Source organism: Battus philenor, unplaced genomic scaffold, assembly GCF_028537555.1.
Source record: "Battus philenor isolate CCGP_79_NKW_IND1 unplaced genomic scaffold, ilBatPhil1.0.hap1 SCAF_27, whole genome shotgun sequence".
Taxonomy (NCBI): Eukaryota; Metazoa; Arthropoda; class Insecta; order Lepidoptera; family Papilionidae; genus Battus; species Battus philenor.
The window spans coordinates 1,479,018-1,495,840 of record NW_027181690.1 but is presented as its reverse complement, the minus strand read 5'-3'; the positions used below and the strand labels follow the sequence as shown (position 1 = coordinate 1,495,840).

The 16,823-nt window shown below is 34.6% G+C and overlaps 1 protein-coding gene across 1 annotated transcript in view; it reads left to right on the top strand.

Moving 5' to 3' along the window:
* Positions 1–41: 41 nt before the first annotated feature.
* Positions 42–16,823, top strand: part of LOC137925651 (snake venom 5'-nucleotidase) — a 28,599-nt gene continuing 11,817 nt past the window's right edge. The window contains exons 1-4 of the mRNA XM_068769125.1: positions 42–308; positions 13,336–13,456; positions 14,149–14,256; positions 15,625–15,711. Coding sequence (XP_068625226.1) covers positions 42–308; positions 13,336–13,456; positions 14,149–14,256; positions 15,625–15,711 — 583 coding nt within the window. The remainder of the gene's footprint in view (positions 309–13,335; positions 13,457–14,148; positions 14,257–15,624; positions 15,712–16,823) is intronic.

Below are 16,823 nucleotides of genomic sequence, written 5' to 3'. Positions count from 1 at the left end.
AAATGCATGTTTGGTGAAGGATTTTTCTTTTGGTTTTTACCATGCCGCGATTTCTAGAAAGCGAAATTACAAAGTATTTAGAAACTCTTGAAGATTCAGAAGATGACTTAGACGAGTCAGACTCCGAAGAAGAGGATGAATGTCACTATTATCAAATCGCTCGAGATGATCTTCTAGACCTTGAAAATAGTGATGACGGTGAGAATGCCCAGCCTGATGAAGTGGATGCTGATCCTCTTCTCGTTATCGACAACGATAAAAATATGTCAGACCCTCCTATTTTGGAACCCGAAGAAGCAGCACCCAGAGTAAATCACAAGGGATTCCTAGACGACCTCTGGTTTTGCGAAAACGAAACCTGCTGTTACTGCTGAAGACAGCCTTATTTTTAAGGGAGAAACTCAGATAACAGAAACATTGATGTCTTGGAACATGCCGCATGTTTTTTTTACATTTTATTTTACATCAAATCTAAAAAAGTAAATTGTGGAACAAAGTCACTTATACGCAGCCCAGAAATAAATCTCCGATTCTGAAATTATAAATGAAAATATCCTAAACGAATTTCTAGGCGTTATGAGTTACACCTAAGTTATAAAATTTCCAAACATGATGTCAGATTGGATCAGACATGTCATTGGGTAGTTTAGCTGGATAAGCAGCAGCAGGTGCAAATTCCCAAAATGTTCAGGCTTTACATTCAAAATGTCCCAAAAATGTCGTGTAGCTTTATGTGATACGAAAAAAAGCAATTGTTTTTATAAATATCATAATGAAGCATAAAAAAATACTTTTAAAAACAATGTCCACTCTTATTTTACCCATATTTGCAAAATCTCAATGAATGCGCAATGTAGTTTATAAACAACATTCACATTATTGCAAAAAAAGTATAGTAAATTCATGTCTAGATTTTTTTAATCATTTTTCCTAGGCTGTAATACATGTCTATTAACAAATATATTTTTTTCAAAGGTAAAACAAAAATCGTCCATTTAAGGGTTAAGTGGCCCGCCAAGCATTTCGGAAATTGAATTTATTTATCTAATTTCTTCCATCAATATACTATTATATACTTTTGATAATAAAATGGTTGTACATACACAGTGACTTGTTCAAACATGCAATACGCGTCGCGTCTGAGCAACTTTTTTATATTGAATTTATATATGAAAACTTTACTTAATATTACGTTAATATATTCTAATGTTTATTATAAATATAGTTTTGTTGAGTATTAATAAATGTTACTTTATGTGCGTGCGGTCCACCAATTTAAAAATTTAAATTGGAACGTTGGTTAAAAAGGTTTAATACCCCTGCACTAGACGCTTGCATGACTGCAGCTATGTACAAGATCGCATCTACTATTTTTTAAACGATAACGTCGTCGAATATATTTCAAATGTATTGAAATATTCATGCACCGCACAATAAATGGTAAAAGGGTATTTATTTTTTATTTTCATAGTAGAATTGTGTTTTAGAAATAATAAATAAAATTATAATTATGTAGTAAGAAAAAGCGTTTTTAGAACTTGTATTAATACATATTAAAATTATTGGCCAGTCGCATTAAAATAAAAAATAAATTTATGTAAAATATTTCAGATAGATTTTTTTTATACAGAGTGATTGAAAATAGGTGTCGACGTCCCTACGTTTCCCCCCCCCCCCTTTTAACGCCAATATAATGAACCCCACCACTTTAGAAACTATAGTTATATACCTTCCTAAAATGAGGCGTTCGATTTTTAAATATAGTCCGGAAACCAGAAAGAAAGCGCCGAACGTAATACGAATATTAATAATCGCCGAAGACGTACACAAATATTTACGCGAATTACATAAACTGTATCCAATATATCAATCAAAAAAGCGTAGAAACTTTCTTGTGATATCTTGGCCTTTCGCCAGACGAAAATATTGCTTGTTAACCGGTATTTTTTCTTACATTATCCGATGAATTTTCTGCGGTATCCCATCACTAGTTACGTCAGTGCTGCCATGTCTAAATTCGCACAGATTATATATAGATGACAGGTGAAATTTAAAATATCTTTTAAATTTAAATGTACGTTGTATAAACATTTGATTTTGTTAAAACAAGAAGGGCATTGAGTGGATTTAAAAAAAATAGAATATTATAATATGGTAAACACTATAATAAGGAACGGATGTCATAAACAAGGTCTGATTCGTCGTCGTGGCAATCTTTGGAAAAGCCTATGCCCAGCAATGGGCGTTTAACGTCTAATATAAAGGAATAAGACATGGGTAATGAAAGTCAAGAAAGATTTTCGAGTAGGGACTATAGACTAGTAGATGCACCACAAGATCAAGGTCACGGAAAGTTGAAGGATACTGGCAGCGCAGAACCGGTCGTCGTGGCGATCCTCGGAGGAAGTCCATGTCCTGGAGACAGCGTCTAACACTGCTATGAATGAATGAAATATAATACATAGATAAAGAAAGATAGGAAAAGTTTCCTAGTGGGACTTCAAGCCAGTAGATACGGCGTCGTATAGCCTTTCACTAGGTCAGAGTTCCCCAAACTTTTTTGTGTCGTAGACCCCTTGCCATGTTTTTTCGTGTTAGGCAGACCCCCTACCTTTCTGATATTGCATTCCTCTAAATTTGTAACTGTAGTGAAGTTTAGTGTTAAAAACTAAAAGTAAAAACACATGTTAATTTATACATTTATTAATTGAATTTAAATTAAAACCACTCAAAATAAACTATAAATAAAATAACATAAGCAATAAGTCAATATTTTTAGTGAGAAAGATGAACCTGATGCTTTAATAATAAATTATCAACATTTGGCGTCAATTTTGTAAAGGTTAATCTTAAATCTCCTCGGCTAATGATGTCCAGTCTGTTTCTTTTTTTTTTGTTAGGGGATTGGTAACAGCCCTGAACCCCCTTTTCACTAGGTATGACGATGAAAAGGAAATTAAAAAATTTCTCGCTATATTACAGGATAAGCAACGGGTATGTTGTTTTGCAGCCAGAATTGCTGATATCTGTTATTTTAAATTACTTCATAAGTACCTTTATAAATAATGTAAATGTTTTGATATTATAAGACAGTATGATGTAAATAAATAGGTACTATCAGTGTATGTGTTGAGATCCACTATCGTGGACCCCCATTTTCATTTCATGGACCCCCAAATTTTGACGTAGACCCCTTGCAGGTTGTCATAGACCCCTAGGGGTCGATATAGATCACTTTGGGAGTCACTGCACTAGGTGGACGGATGACATAATTAATGTTGCTGGATGTTGAAGGATGTAAGATCATGATGCAATACTTAGCAGTGGTCAGTCGACGGAAATGAACGAATGAATGTATGGTGGAGTTTAACAGGTTAGGTAGGCAATGTTAGAGACCACCTAGCGAGCTGGAGCACAAAAATTAAAACGCTCGGATGAAAGATAGACACAGTTTATTTTGAAAATCATCCGCCTACAACTTCAGATACACCAACGCCGTAATAAATTATTTGTCATGCGAATGAAATAATTTTTAACATAAAACTTTCACCACTCATTTGTAAATATTAAACATTGATTCAAAATTAATATAAGATAGTCTTTAATTCCATATTCCATCACAGAACTAAAGATTTAATACAAATTCACAAACAACAACACATATGTCACTTGACGCCGTTCGCCATTATTATATTTCATAATATTTTTCGGCGTTAGACGCGGTTTTGACAACTGCCAACCAATCATACGCCGCGCATTCTTAGATTTTGCGCATGCGTAGACCGATGGATTGACAGATAAGCGAAAGCATTTTGACAACTGTGATTATTTCGCTACAAGTGTAATAAAAAGGATTTTTTTAAACAAATTTGTGTGTCGTCTGAACGTTCACACTCCTAAAATTTTTAGACTCGATGGCACATCACAACAGTTAAACAGAGATAGCCTATGGGTAGAGAACTGAGACTTGCGATCATATGTCGCGGGTTCAATTCTCGTGTTATAATCTATAGAATATTGTCTTTATTTGAAACATTGTAACTAGGATAGTAAATCCTGACCTGTATAATGTTATATAGATCCACAATAAATCGAACAGCTTGATATTTCCATTCAAGTCGTGTCTTTAAGTATCTCGTATGAAGGTGTGACATCAGTTGCCCTAAATTTTACGTTTGGAAACTTTGAACATTGAGTGGGCGATAAAGACGCCACAATTCTTAAATGATTCACACTTTGTGCATTAATTATATAGGATTTTCCACTGCTCAGAAACAAATTTCCAAAAGATTGACATGGTCCTCTGCGTACCATAATACAACACTGCAATCGCCAACCATCCTTCTATGTATCGATTATGGTATAGACCATGGTTGCACAGACTTATTAAGACTAGGGGCCACTCGGGCAAATCATGAACTGATGGCGGGCCGGCCGCTAGAAGTATAGGTAATTAAAGACAATAAAGAATTGATAATAATTCGAATTCAATATTTTTCGAATGTACGAGAATATTATTTTTGTTGTCGGCGGGCCACACCAGTATTCGGTTTGTGCATCCATGGTATATGCCCACATAGATATCTTTGGGAAAGGCTTTTTTTATTAGTAGGATCTTTATTCCCCAGACATTAGCGTCCTTGCCTCTGTTATTACATTTATTATTTCCGATATTTTTTGCATGTTAATGTTTAAGTAAGGCCAGTTTTTAAAATTACGTTTTAAGTTTACCTTTGGGGTAGGCTAAAGGCATGCAATGGGATTTGTTAACTTGAGACGAATTACATTTAAATTTTTCTAATATTGTAATACATTCAAGGTAGAAACAAGAATAAATTACCTTTTAGTAGCCGATAACAAACCGGAATATGTGAAATACGTCAAAGTATAATAGTCAAGGTACTTGTTCACTGTATTACAACATGGAATTGGTATGTAGTTATGAAGCAAGACTCGACATCTCTGTGGCCTTGTCTATAGAAGATTGAATATGATGACATGAATTTTTTTGAGCACATTTATCAGCGGGCTGGCGGGCGGTGCACTTTGTTGCACGACTACCACTGCATGTGCGGAAGTGGCTAAATATTGGTCCTTTTCTTACTTAGGATAGACTTCCGCAAAATAACGCCTGATTCCATTTAATAAAAAAACAATGTTCGGTAACTGAGGGTAGGTGAATTTCTAGCCACTTCTATACATGTTATTTTACGGTATTTTAAGCTACGAATATGGGGCGCTAAGAACAGAAACATAAGGTCCACGTAAGATGATTATATTTCATTATCATATCAGCAGATAGAACACCACTGCAAGGCAAAGACCTTCTCCAAAGTTTGCCACAGTTACCGGTGTTGCGCTGGTCACATTCAGCGACTTTAGTTACATCGTCAGTTCACCTAATGGAAGATCTATGTATGTCGTATCAACTGGCTTTTGGCCACTCGAAAACTTTGCCTACCTTTCTATATCTATATGTCCAATGGAATCAGGCGTTACCTCACAGATGTTCATCCTAAGTAAGAAAGGGACTAATATATAGTTACTTCCGCTATACAGCAGTAGTCGTGCAATGAATGCGTGCACACACCGAGTGAGCCTTTGAGTGTCTGGCACTGGTCACTCTAACATCTGAGGGTGCCCCGTGGAGGGGTGAAACACGTGTAGAGTAGATTAATGGTGGTAGTTGTGTTTTGCATTGTTTACCGCACACACCCTATAGTTCAGTCTCTATATTATATGTACTAGATATAAAAATAAATGTTTGTCTGTATGTCCTCTATAGAATGTTAACTATGTATTTGATCATTTGATGATCTTTAGCAAAGTTATTGTGCATGATCCCTCGAAGGTTTTTAAGTCGGAAGACTAATTTTCGACAGATGGCGTCAATGTCATTCCATTGAATTTTATTTACCGCCGTGACAGTTCACTGATTTGAATTGAAACAAAAACAGCGAACGAATGGTGACGTTTGAAATTGTGGGTGACATAAGAATTTATATAAATTGTGAAATTTTAGCTCACATAATTAAAATAGGAAGTGAAAAAAAGTATGTTAACAAAATTCCTCGAACGAAGTCGCGTGGCATAGCTAGTTTAGTTACAAAAACAGAATAATGTGCATACTAGGCAAAAAGTTACATTAATTTACTAGACTATATAAGAAAAGGATCAATATTTAGCCACTTCCGCACATGCAGTGGTAGTCGTGCAACAATGTGCACCGCCCGCCAGCCCGCTGATAAATGCGCATGCGGCAAACAATGCGAATTACACAACTGCCACCGTCAAATCACTCAGCACGTGTTTCACCCCTTCACGGGGCATCTTCAGGAGTTTTACACCGATTAGTGCCAAACATAGAGTTACTAGACTATATTTTGCATAAAGTCGACGTTCATTTTAAGAAACAACTAAAGTACGTGAGGGACACCGGTCAGTTCTGGGTTAGGTTCCGGAGGAAGCGCTGTTCACCAGAGTACTGGCTCAGACTGGTATAGACTCCAAATCGACTCTAAATTATACAAAGTAATAAGACCTATTTATTCTTGTATTAACGTTTTTAAAAACATCTTTCGTATTTCTGAAACTTGACTACATAAGAAATTCCTTATTTTAATACATCAATAATTCTGTACTGCGAATTCGTGTTATCTGGGGCAAGATGCCGCCATTACATCACTTTATCCAGTTACGAGGCCTAATCCATTACTTAGAAAGGTAATATATATCAAAGCGAGCATCTGCGATCAAGTGATCTGAATTTTTAATGTACACTATACCTTTTTTTTGTTCTTTTCATATCGTTCACCTTTTAATGTTGGTACGTATAAATTTTGTAATAAATATGCCGTATACAAAAAACTAATTTATAATTAAATAAGAATCTGAAGAATCTTAGAAAAAAAAAGAATGCAAATAGGCGGTAGCAGTTGGCGCCCAAAAAAAAACATCAATATCCCGGCGATAGATATTGCACATCGACTTTTGGAAAGAGACAATCGGCTGATTTCGGCTTCGTAAAGCGTTTTCGTGCGGTTTATTAGTTCCATATGCAAATATTATTTATTTTATAAAAGAAATTTGTTGTAAATCGAATAACGAGGCTTGAATCATTTCTATTTCTCAGCCCATTGTGCATGCTGTTCACCACACCTCTGCCCCGTGACATTCGTCGTCACTGTCGTCAGCGTGCCAGAAGCTCTCGTATGACTTCGTCGTCAGATAATATGTCATTGATTAATACTACATACATATGTATTATATATATATATGTATTATATATATATATAACTTAATATCTAGTTTCACTGTGAAAAGGTTAAAAAAAATAAAAGAAACATTTATTCAAATTTGGATCTTTTAATAGAAATTTTATTGATCGTCAACATGTCATTTTTTTAATCTATTTTATTTTTGACTTTACTCTGCTTAGCTAGGTGTTTTAGTTGTGGAAAAATATTTCGAAATATTTATTATATTTCGCGGAAGTCCATTCTAAGTAACAAAGGGACCAATATATAGCTACTTTCGCTATGCAGCAGTAGTCGTGCAATGAAATGCATCGCCCGCTAACACGCTGATAAATGTGCATGCGGCAAACAATGCGAATTACACAACACCGAGTCCGGTTGACTCTGTGTTTGGCACTGGTCGGTGTAACATTACTCCTGAGGATGCCCCGTGGAGGGATGAAACACGTGTTGAGTGAATTAACGGTGGTAGTTGCGTAATTTATGTATATATATATATATATATATATATATATATATATCCTAATTTGTTGTTAAAAACACTTCTTATATATCAAGGGTGCCAAGCTCTTTTATAGTGCGTGCCATTCTAAATTTGAAATTTTTCTCGAGTCGCAATTCAACACAATAAAATTTTTTTTTTACAAAAATTATATTTTACAAAATAATATATAAGTACAAAATGTGTGTATTGAAGTTAGATATGCCCACGTGTATGTCAGCACTCCTAATAATACTAAAGATGCCGGCTAGTTAATTATGATCGGTGTTTGTTTTTCGCTAATTTTATGTTGGAATAATAATAATTAATCACGCAAGTAATTTGTTTCGTTTTCCCAGGAGCTGACATAGGTAATATAAATTTAAATATTGAAATAATTCGACAATCAATCGGAGCCAAAAATAATCGTTCAAAGAGCCGCAGTTTGGCCACCTCTGTTATATAAGAATAAATACACGGTTTTTCTTATGTAAATATAAATTCGTTTTTTATCAAAAAAATTGTTGCTAACATTTTCTTGGCTCTTTAAAAACTTTGATTTTTTTTTAAATTGTGTTATAATATTGTGTAATATTTAGCGCTTTCAACTCAAAAGGTTGCCGACCCCTGCCCTAGACTTGAAAGTTGTGATAGCTTACGGACGCTAATACAAACAGACTGATTTATTTCGGTTTCTTTCATAGTTGTCCTATGACATATTACACTAGGACAACATGGCAGATATGTAGTCAAAATTTCTAACCTAAAAAAAGCTATGCGGGTATTTATTGCATGGGCGCTCGGGATTCTTTGCGAGAAAAAATTTAATATAGCAGGTATTCTTATAGTTGCGATGCAATATATTTATAATAGTGTCTTATTATAAATATATTGCATCTCAAATATATCACAAAAACATTAAAAAATATTTAAGACACAATATTAAAACATGGAACAAAAATAAGACGTATGCTCCTAGTTTTCGTCGAAAAATTATATAAATCTTTTATGGCTTAAGGTATATATATATATACAATAAAATTCCACAATTAAATTTAGATCTGTCACTGGAGAGATTTAAAACCAATATTAAAAAAATAAAAAAAGTATATTATTGTAACTAAGAATACTATACTGATGTTAATATGTGGAATTAAATGTTAACGCCCAGGAAGCTAATTATTATCGCGCACTCTTTATAAAACTATATTTGTAAAGAGCAACTGTTGAGTTGCACGCTCTTAGCAGAACTGCCTTCAGTCTGTTGTAACTTCTTGTAGGGACAACAATGCCGACATTTTATGTTTATTTACAATTCGAAAGTGCATAGCTTCTTAAATTCAATAGAGAATATTTTGATTAATTTTTTTCTTAATATAATTTTACATTAAATCTTACAACTACTTATTTGGTTTACAGGATATAGATCAGAGTTCCTCAAACTTTTTTGTGTCGTAGACCCCTTGCCATGTTTTTCCGTGTTGGGTAAACCCCCTACTTACCTGATATTGATTTCCTGTAAATTTCTAACTGCAGTGAAGCTTAGTGTTAAAAACTTAAAGTAAAAACGTATGTTAATTTATGCACTTATTAATTGAATTTAAATTAAAACTACTCGAAATAAAATTTTGTATCTGTTATGTAAAATATACGTAACATTAAATAAACTATAAATAAAATAACATAAGCAATAAGTCAATATTTTTAGTGAGAAGGATGAACCTGATGCTTTAATAATAAAATATCAACATTTGGCGTCAATTTTGTAACGGTTAATCTTAAATCTCCTCGGCTAATGATGTCCAGTCTGTGGACCCCCATTATCATTTAATGGACCCCCAAATTTTTTTTCGCTGACTTAAACCCCTTGCAGGTTGTCATAGACCCCTAGGAGTCGATATAGACCACTTTGGGAATCACTGATATAGACAATGGCAAATAAAAGTTAAATTCCAAAAAAAAAATCACGAAAATGTTTGACACCTCTGCTTTAGTTTCGCAACACCGGCAGAGGTGCGAATTGGCAATTTGTAGTTTGTTGATTGTTTGTGAGATCACAATGGATAAGGGTCATGTGGTAGATACCTCGATGACGTGTACATTCGTTTTTAATTTGTTTGCAAACAAATATTGATTGACAACCTTTCAAATTTTCGAACCAGTTCTTATAGGAAAACGTACTCTTTGCTAATAACAAGAAATAAAAATATAAAGATTAAAATGGTTGATTTTTTAAAAATAAAAATCTATGTTAAACTAATTGTCCAAAATTGTAATTTAAAAATCTAATATATAAAATTCTCGTGTCACGGTGTTCGAACTTGAACTCCTCCGAAACGGCTTGACCGATTTTTACCAAATTTTACATGCGTATTCAGTATGTCTGAGAATCGGCTACTATCTATTTTCCATACCCCTAAGTGATAAGAGTGGTCCACCCCTAAATTTTATTTTTAATTTTTTAGACAATTTTTTACCTAAATTTTCACCCCATTACGATCAACCCTTATCTTACATTTGTTAATTAAAAACTTTATTTTTTTTTTTGCAAAACAACATTTGCTAGATTAGCTAGTATATATATAAATTGAGTCGACGCCAGTAGTTTCCAACATTTTATATGCCATGGCTCACCTTAGTGTTTTTAAATTCTTACGCCTCCCTATGCAACACATATTAAAGCGAAATGGTTGAACTAGTTTCGAATTCGCTTTCGAAATGCCCCTATGTGGAACATGGGATCCATCTGAAACACTGATATAGACGTAATGTTATAGCGAAAGTAACAATATAGCCCAGCTAATTGGCTAATTGAAATGGCAGTAGGCAAACCACATAGCGAGCTGCCATTTTAACTAGCAGACCTTTGTTCGTCTACAAATCTCATTGCTGACAATCATAGCCTTCTTCATAGTTCGTATAATTATACAGTAATACCCCGCTTTACACGACCCCGTTATACGCGGTTTCACTATAACGCGAATTGCAAATTTCGCGCTCAAATGCCTCGAATTACGCGAAAGAGTGCGTATAAATATAATGTAGTCATCAACTTCTCTATGGTGTCTTGACCATCTGTCAAACAATTAAAAACAGTGTTGGGTGTTATGAACGTATTTTACAAGAATGTATACAAAACGTTACCCCAAAGACAATAGATGTATTTTTCAGTAAAAAATAAGAGTATGTGTTGCATAAAGTGTTCCTAGAATTAAAGTGATTGATTAAAATGATTTGTATTTTTTTTGTAATAATTTTTGACTATGTTTAATCATAAAACTCGTTATACGCGAGTTTCAGTTAACGCGATTTTTTTTTGGAACGTATCCCTCGCGTAAAGCGGGGTATTACTGTATATATATGTATCACATGTATTATATACGACATAATATTATAGTTAATACACTTCGTAAGTACCTAATATATATACTTACATATAGTTTCGCCTTTTATCGTATTTAACAGGTTGTCAAATATCTCCCTTCCGCTTTTTTGCTCTTTATTCAATGCTTTATAAAAAGTGTTACAGTGATCGGATTTAGTTCAAATATGCACCGTTTTGTTCGATAATCTGTTTCCATCTAGACGGCAACTTCATAATACCTCCCTCGTAGAAGCCCCCCTCCTTATTTGCGAAGAACTCGGACAGCCCCTTTTCACAAACCTCTTTTGAGTTCAACTTTACACCACCAAGGGCGTTCGCCATGGACAGGAACAGGTGGTAATCACTTGGCGCTATGTCCGGGCTATATGGTGGATGTGATAAAACCTCCCATCCGAGCTCCCGTAGCTTCTGACGAGTCATCAACGAAGTGTGTGGTCTGGCTTTGTCCTGGTGGAACACTACACCCTTTCTGTTGGCCAATTCTGGACGCTTATGGTCGATCGCCTGCTTCAAGATTTCAAATTCAAATTAAAATAAAAACTACTATAAATAAACATTAATTTCGATGAAAATTAAAAAAAAGAAATGTGCGTATTTGATATTTTAAAAATTATATCGTCTAAATGACTAACCATCACGTCGCATACACTCTTGAAAAATGGCTGCGCTATTTCGTGCCACTCGTTGAAGAAGAGATCGAAGCATTGCACTAACCTCTCGAAGTAGTACTAAGTAACTTTCTTATATTTTATAATATATGGGACATGTACTTTAAATAAGGTTTCTACTACTAAAATCTCACCTTAAATAGTCATGGGACATTTATTTTAAAATCCTATCGACTGCTGTAACATTCTTCCTAAAGCAGGTAAGTCTTCGAGGTAATAATAACACGAAGTATGTATATACAAGATTAGCCCATATTTATACGGATTTGAAACTATGAAAACAATGTTCAACCAATAAAAATCATCAGCTAATCACAAGTCGAGAAGCATTTTAGAGCGTTCTCTTTCATCCGAAATACAATTGTTTCTGTGGAATCCCACAAATCCCCCTTTTCAATGCGTCCGCTCTCTTTCACCCGAAATATATTTCTGTGAGATTCCCCTTTTCAATGCGCCGCTCTCTTTCACCTGAAATACATTTCTGTGCAATTCCCCTTTTCAATACGCCGCTCGTTTTCACCCGAAATATATTTCTGTGAGATTTTCTTTTTCAATGCGCCACTCTCTTTCACCCGAAATATATTTATGTGTGATTCCCCTTTTCGATGCGCCGCTGGCGATAACGTAATATAGTTCCTACAATGCATTTCAAAATCAATTATCCCCATTTATGCGCTTATTTTGTCCGCATGTCGCTATATTATATTTACTTATTTCTTTTAAATTATCGATGTATTTATGCTTTAATGTGCTATTTACTTAAATTTCTATAATAAAAAATATTATAAACATTAAAGAAGTTTTTTCATATTTATAATAAGGCTTCGAGAGATTTTAAAGTTACTAGTCTTTCGCATTTAAAAAAGGAATGTAGGGTGATCGGAAATAGGGGTGAATGTGTAGTTCATATGCTACTAATATATGTATGATAAAACCTATCCAAAAATCAATTGTTTCCGAAATATAAGCGTAATGATAATATAGTAAAAAAGGAGTTTTTTAAATTTCGAATGACTACGTATTAGAATTCATTATCGTTTAATGTTTAATTATCTGTGTGTAGCCTTTAATGTCAGAAGTTACTGGCTGTTCGTGTTTAAAAAAAAAATTCGATAAATCGGTATTTATATAGTCATTTAGGGGCAGTATACAAATTTCAAACGCGAAGTTCAAAGTATTGCATTAGGCTTTTGCAGCTTCAAGGGTCTTGGAGCTGAAGAAGGTTTCGCAGCTGAAGGGTCCGTGAAGTTACCAAAATTTACTGATCCATTCGAATGCCAGTTGAACTATGAACATGACACGTAGGTAGCAGACTACATGTGTGAGTGTATTGTAGTGCGCCACTTGGGACAGCAGGAAGAACTACTAGGTGTTAGAAGGTGGTGCAAAACATTGCAAGCTACCTATCCTGTTGTTTTTGCGTCGAGAGCTTGTATCGTTTTTAGAAGGATGCGTTCATTTTCAAATACATTCTTTGTTCTATATTCAAAAAATAAAGTTCTTGATCAAAAATATTTTTTACGAATATATCGATATATGTTACAGGCATCACTAGAAGTTCGGCAGGTTGGTCGGCGTGCAGTAAGCCAGCTGTCAGGCAGAGGGATGGGCGACGATGTGGTCATCATACACTATAACGATGTCTACAATATCGAACAAACCACTAGTGAGTTACCGACAATCTATCGATAATAATTCATTTACATAAGTACAGACATGCACACAAATTATATAGCTACAATCCATAAGCGTCAATAAAAGAGATATTTATTTTCTTATATATGTAATTTCGTAAAAATAAACCTTTACAATACCCGGCGATTAATATGGCACATCGACCTTTGGATAGAGACACACAATCGGCTAATTTCGGCTTCTTAGTGCGTTATCTCTGTCGCACGAAATGCAAACAGTCCGGTATCTATTAGGAGCTGTTACAACAAGTATCATTTCCCTCTTTTGATAATTATTTTTACTCTTTGTAAAAAATACACCAATTTTTCTATAAGTAATAGCTTTAGGTTGGGGTAAAATAAAATAAAAAAACCATGTTAACATTATTTTTAATAATACAAAATAAAATAATAATAATTATAATTCTCAGGTGCTTTCATTTCACTATCTCTGCTCTCAAAGAGGTCAGGTTTTATTACAATGTCCCATTTTAACAATAGTTAAATGGTGTTTATCATGTACATCATTGTTTAAGGTAAATAAAAATATAATATAAGCAAGAAATAAATAAAGATGGGTGAATAATGTGTACATTTTCAGCAAAATAAAAACTGTCAAATATTCCTTACGTTCTCTGATGTTAGTGTGGTCTAGAACATAAATTATATTGTTTTTATTTTCTAGATACGGAACCCGTGGGCGGTGCTCTGAGATTTAGCACCGCTGTGAAGGCGTTGCAGCATCTTAATCCTCTAGTATTATTTAGTGGGGATGCTTTCTCGCCTAGCATGTGTGAGTTATTTTTATAACTTTTAAATTTTAAAATGTTCTAATTTATTTACGTTAGAAATAATTTGAATTACACCAATACCTCGCTTTGCGTAATTTCGTATTGCGTTTTTTTCGAAGTTGCGTCGCTGATTAGTACTTATTTTCACTATGCGTCGTTAGATTTTCGAGGTTGCGTTGTTTTGGTTTCGAGTGTAATTTTTTTTAATTTTCTAAAAGATGGCAAACGATGTTTCTAATTGCGCCATGCCATCAAAACTCGGGGATTCCCTTTGTAACTAAAAACAGCGCAATTTGAATACAGTTTTATTTTCACTTTGTTTTGCTAATTTTAGAGTTCAGTTTTAATTACGTAGTGTGTTGTGCTTTTTTTTAAAGAGAATAATAAATTTATATAAATTTTAACGTGTTGTTTCTGGTTACAAAAAAGGTAAATATTATTCTAATTTATTTATTGGAAGAGTTATATAATTTTCGTTTTTTAAATGTTTACTTTGTTCAATTTTCTTTTTAAAAAGTAACATTTTCGTGACCTTGGAACATATCTTCGATCTTTACATGCTTTGCTTTAGAAAATCTTAATTCACTTTGCGGCGTTTCAATTTGCGTCGTGTTTTTTTTTTTTGGAACGTAACCACGACGCAAAGTGAGGCATAGGTGTATATGGTAAAATGTTCTGAATAGAATTCAATGTTGTTAAGAGAGAGTGTTGTAAAAAATGTATGGTAATCTATGAAAATGTTGGGACATCGTAACGGAGGGAGATCGTTCAAAGGATCGCATGTTGTTATACAGCTCCACTAGGAATACACTGTCATCTTTTCAGGACACAGCCTCCACTATAGGTTATTAGAACCGATATAAAGTCGCCTGCATCCAGCTTTTATACCTTCTTTTCAGCCGATGGACGCCCACTGGAAGGCATAGGCTTTCCCCAAATATCGCCATGATGACGGATCCTGTGCTGCCCGCATTTAGGGACTTCCCGTGACTTCAACTATGTCGTAAGAAAAGGACCAATATTTAGCCACTTCCGCATATGCAGTGGTAGTCATGCAACAAAGTGCACCGCCCACCAGTCCGCTGATAAATGCGTATGCGGCAAACAATGCGAATCACACAACTTTCTTTCTTTCTTACTTTAAATAAATTAATATTATCTTTACCTTGGTTTCTCTACGGATCTCATTTGCGTTTCGATTTCGTAGCGAAACGAGTACAGCACTCTCCATTGCTCTCTACGTCGATTAAAATTTTTTGAAATTGTATTTTTTTTAACTTTCATATCTATGAACATATGACGTGTGAGTGTCATAAATGTTTGCACTGATTTAAGTACAATTTGTATTTATTTATTTTTTTTATTTTCAGTGAGCACCTTCACGAAAGGCGAACAAATGGTGCCAGTTCTCAATGAGATCGGAACACATTGCGCTGTGTTTGGAAATCACGATTTCGGTGAGTTCAAATATCTTGAGCAATAGTCGAAGGTTCGATTCCTCTGAAATTAAATCTCACTAGGATTGCCTGTGATCAAACAAGACTCCAGAGGATGAACAGCAGCGTCCTCTGCTTACTATAATTTCACACTGCAATCTTCAACCTTCCTATCACGCGTGGTGATTATAGTACAACCCCCTATAGGTATCTCAAGGAAAGGCTTATGCCTTGCAATGGGCGTCAATGGGCAGAAACGATCACGACAATTTCTTATACTATAGAGTTCCTGAAATAGTATGGTCTAGGTCAGGGATGAGCAACCTTTTTTTGGTCGGAGGGCCGCAGTTTCAAAAACCGTGGGCCATGAAAAAAAATAAAGTATATATTCAAGGTTCAAACCATGTTCTACTCGTAAACGTAATTTATGTTCGTAATCAACCGATTTACATCTAATTAGACACTTTTATTATCTTTAAAGCCTTGATTGTAGCATTTTTTTTAAATACAAAAAATTAATTAAAATTTACTTCCCTCGAGGGCCGCATGCAGCCCGCGGGCCGCGGATTGCTCATCCCTGGTCTAGGTAGACTTCCAGGGTTCCACTAGAGACTAGACCAATGTTTCCCAAAGTAGGACCCGCGCTCCAATTTTGGACAATTTGATAGTTAAGGAGAGACTCTTCACGAATTTACTTTTTTGCTTTAATTTAAAAATTACGTATGTTACTTTAGGGGGCATTAGAATTTTATAATGGCTAGGATCAGGCATGACACAAAAAAGGTTGTCAAACTCTGGACTAGACAAAAGTCTACGTTGGCGTGACATAAAATCAGGGGTATACAATTCATAAGCGGGGATAGTATGTTACGTTATTTGTTATTTTTGAAACCATTGATTTTTGAATAATATAAACCATACACTTACTCTTTTAAAGCTTTTACACCAATAACCAATCATCCTGTATATATATAAATTTATCATTGTGTCACGAAGCAAGTCAGTTCAGCAAAGGTGTTCTAAGTTGTCCACTAGTGAGATTAATGGGAGAAACTAATGCTAAGTGAGTGACATCAATTTTTGTGTTTAAAGCTTTTACACTAATAACTGATCATCCTGTAGATTTAAAGATT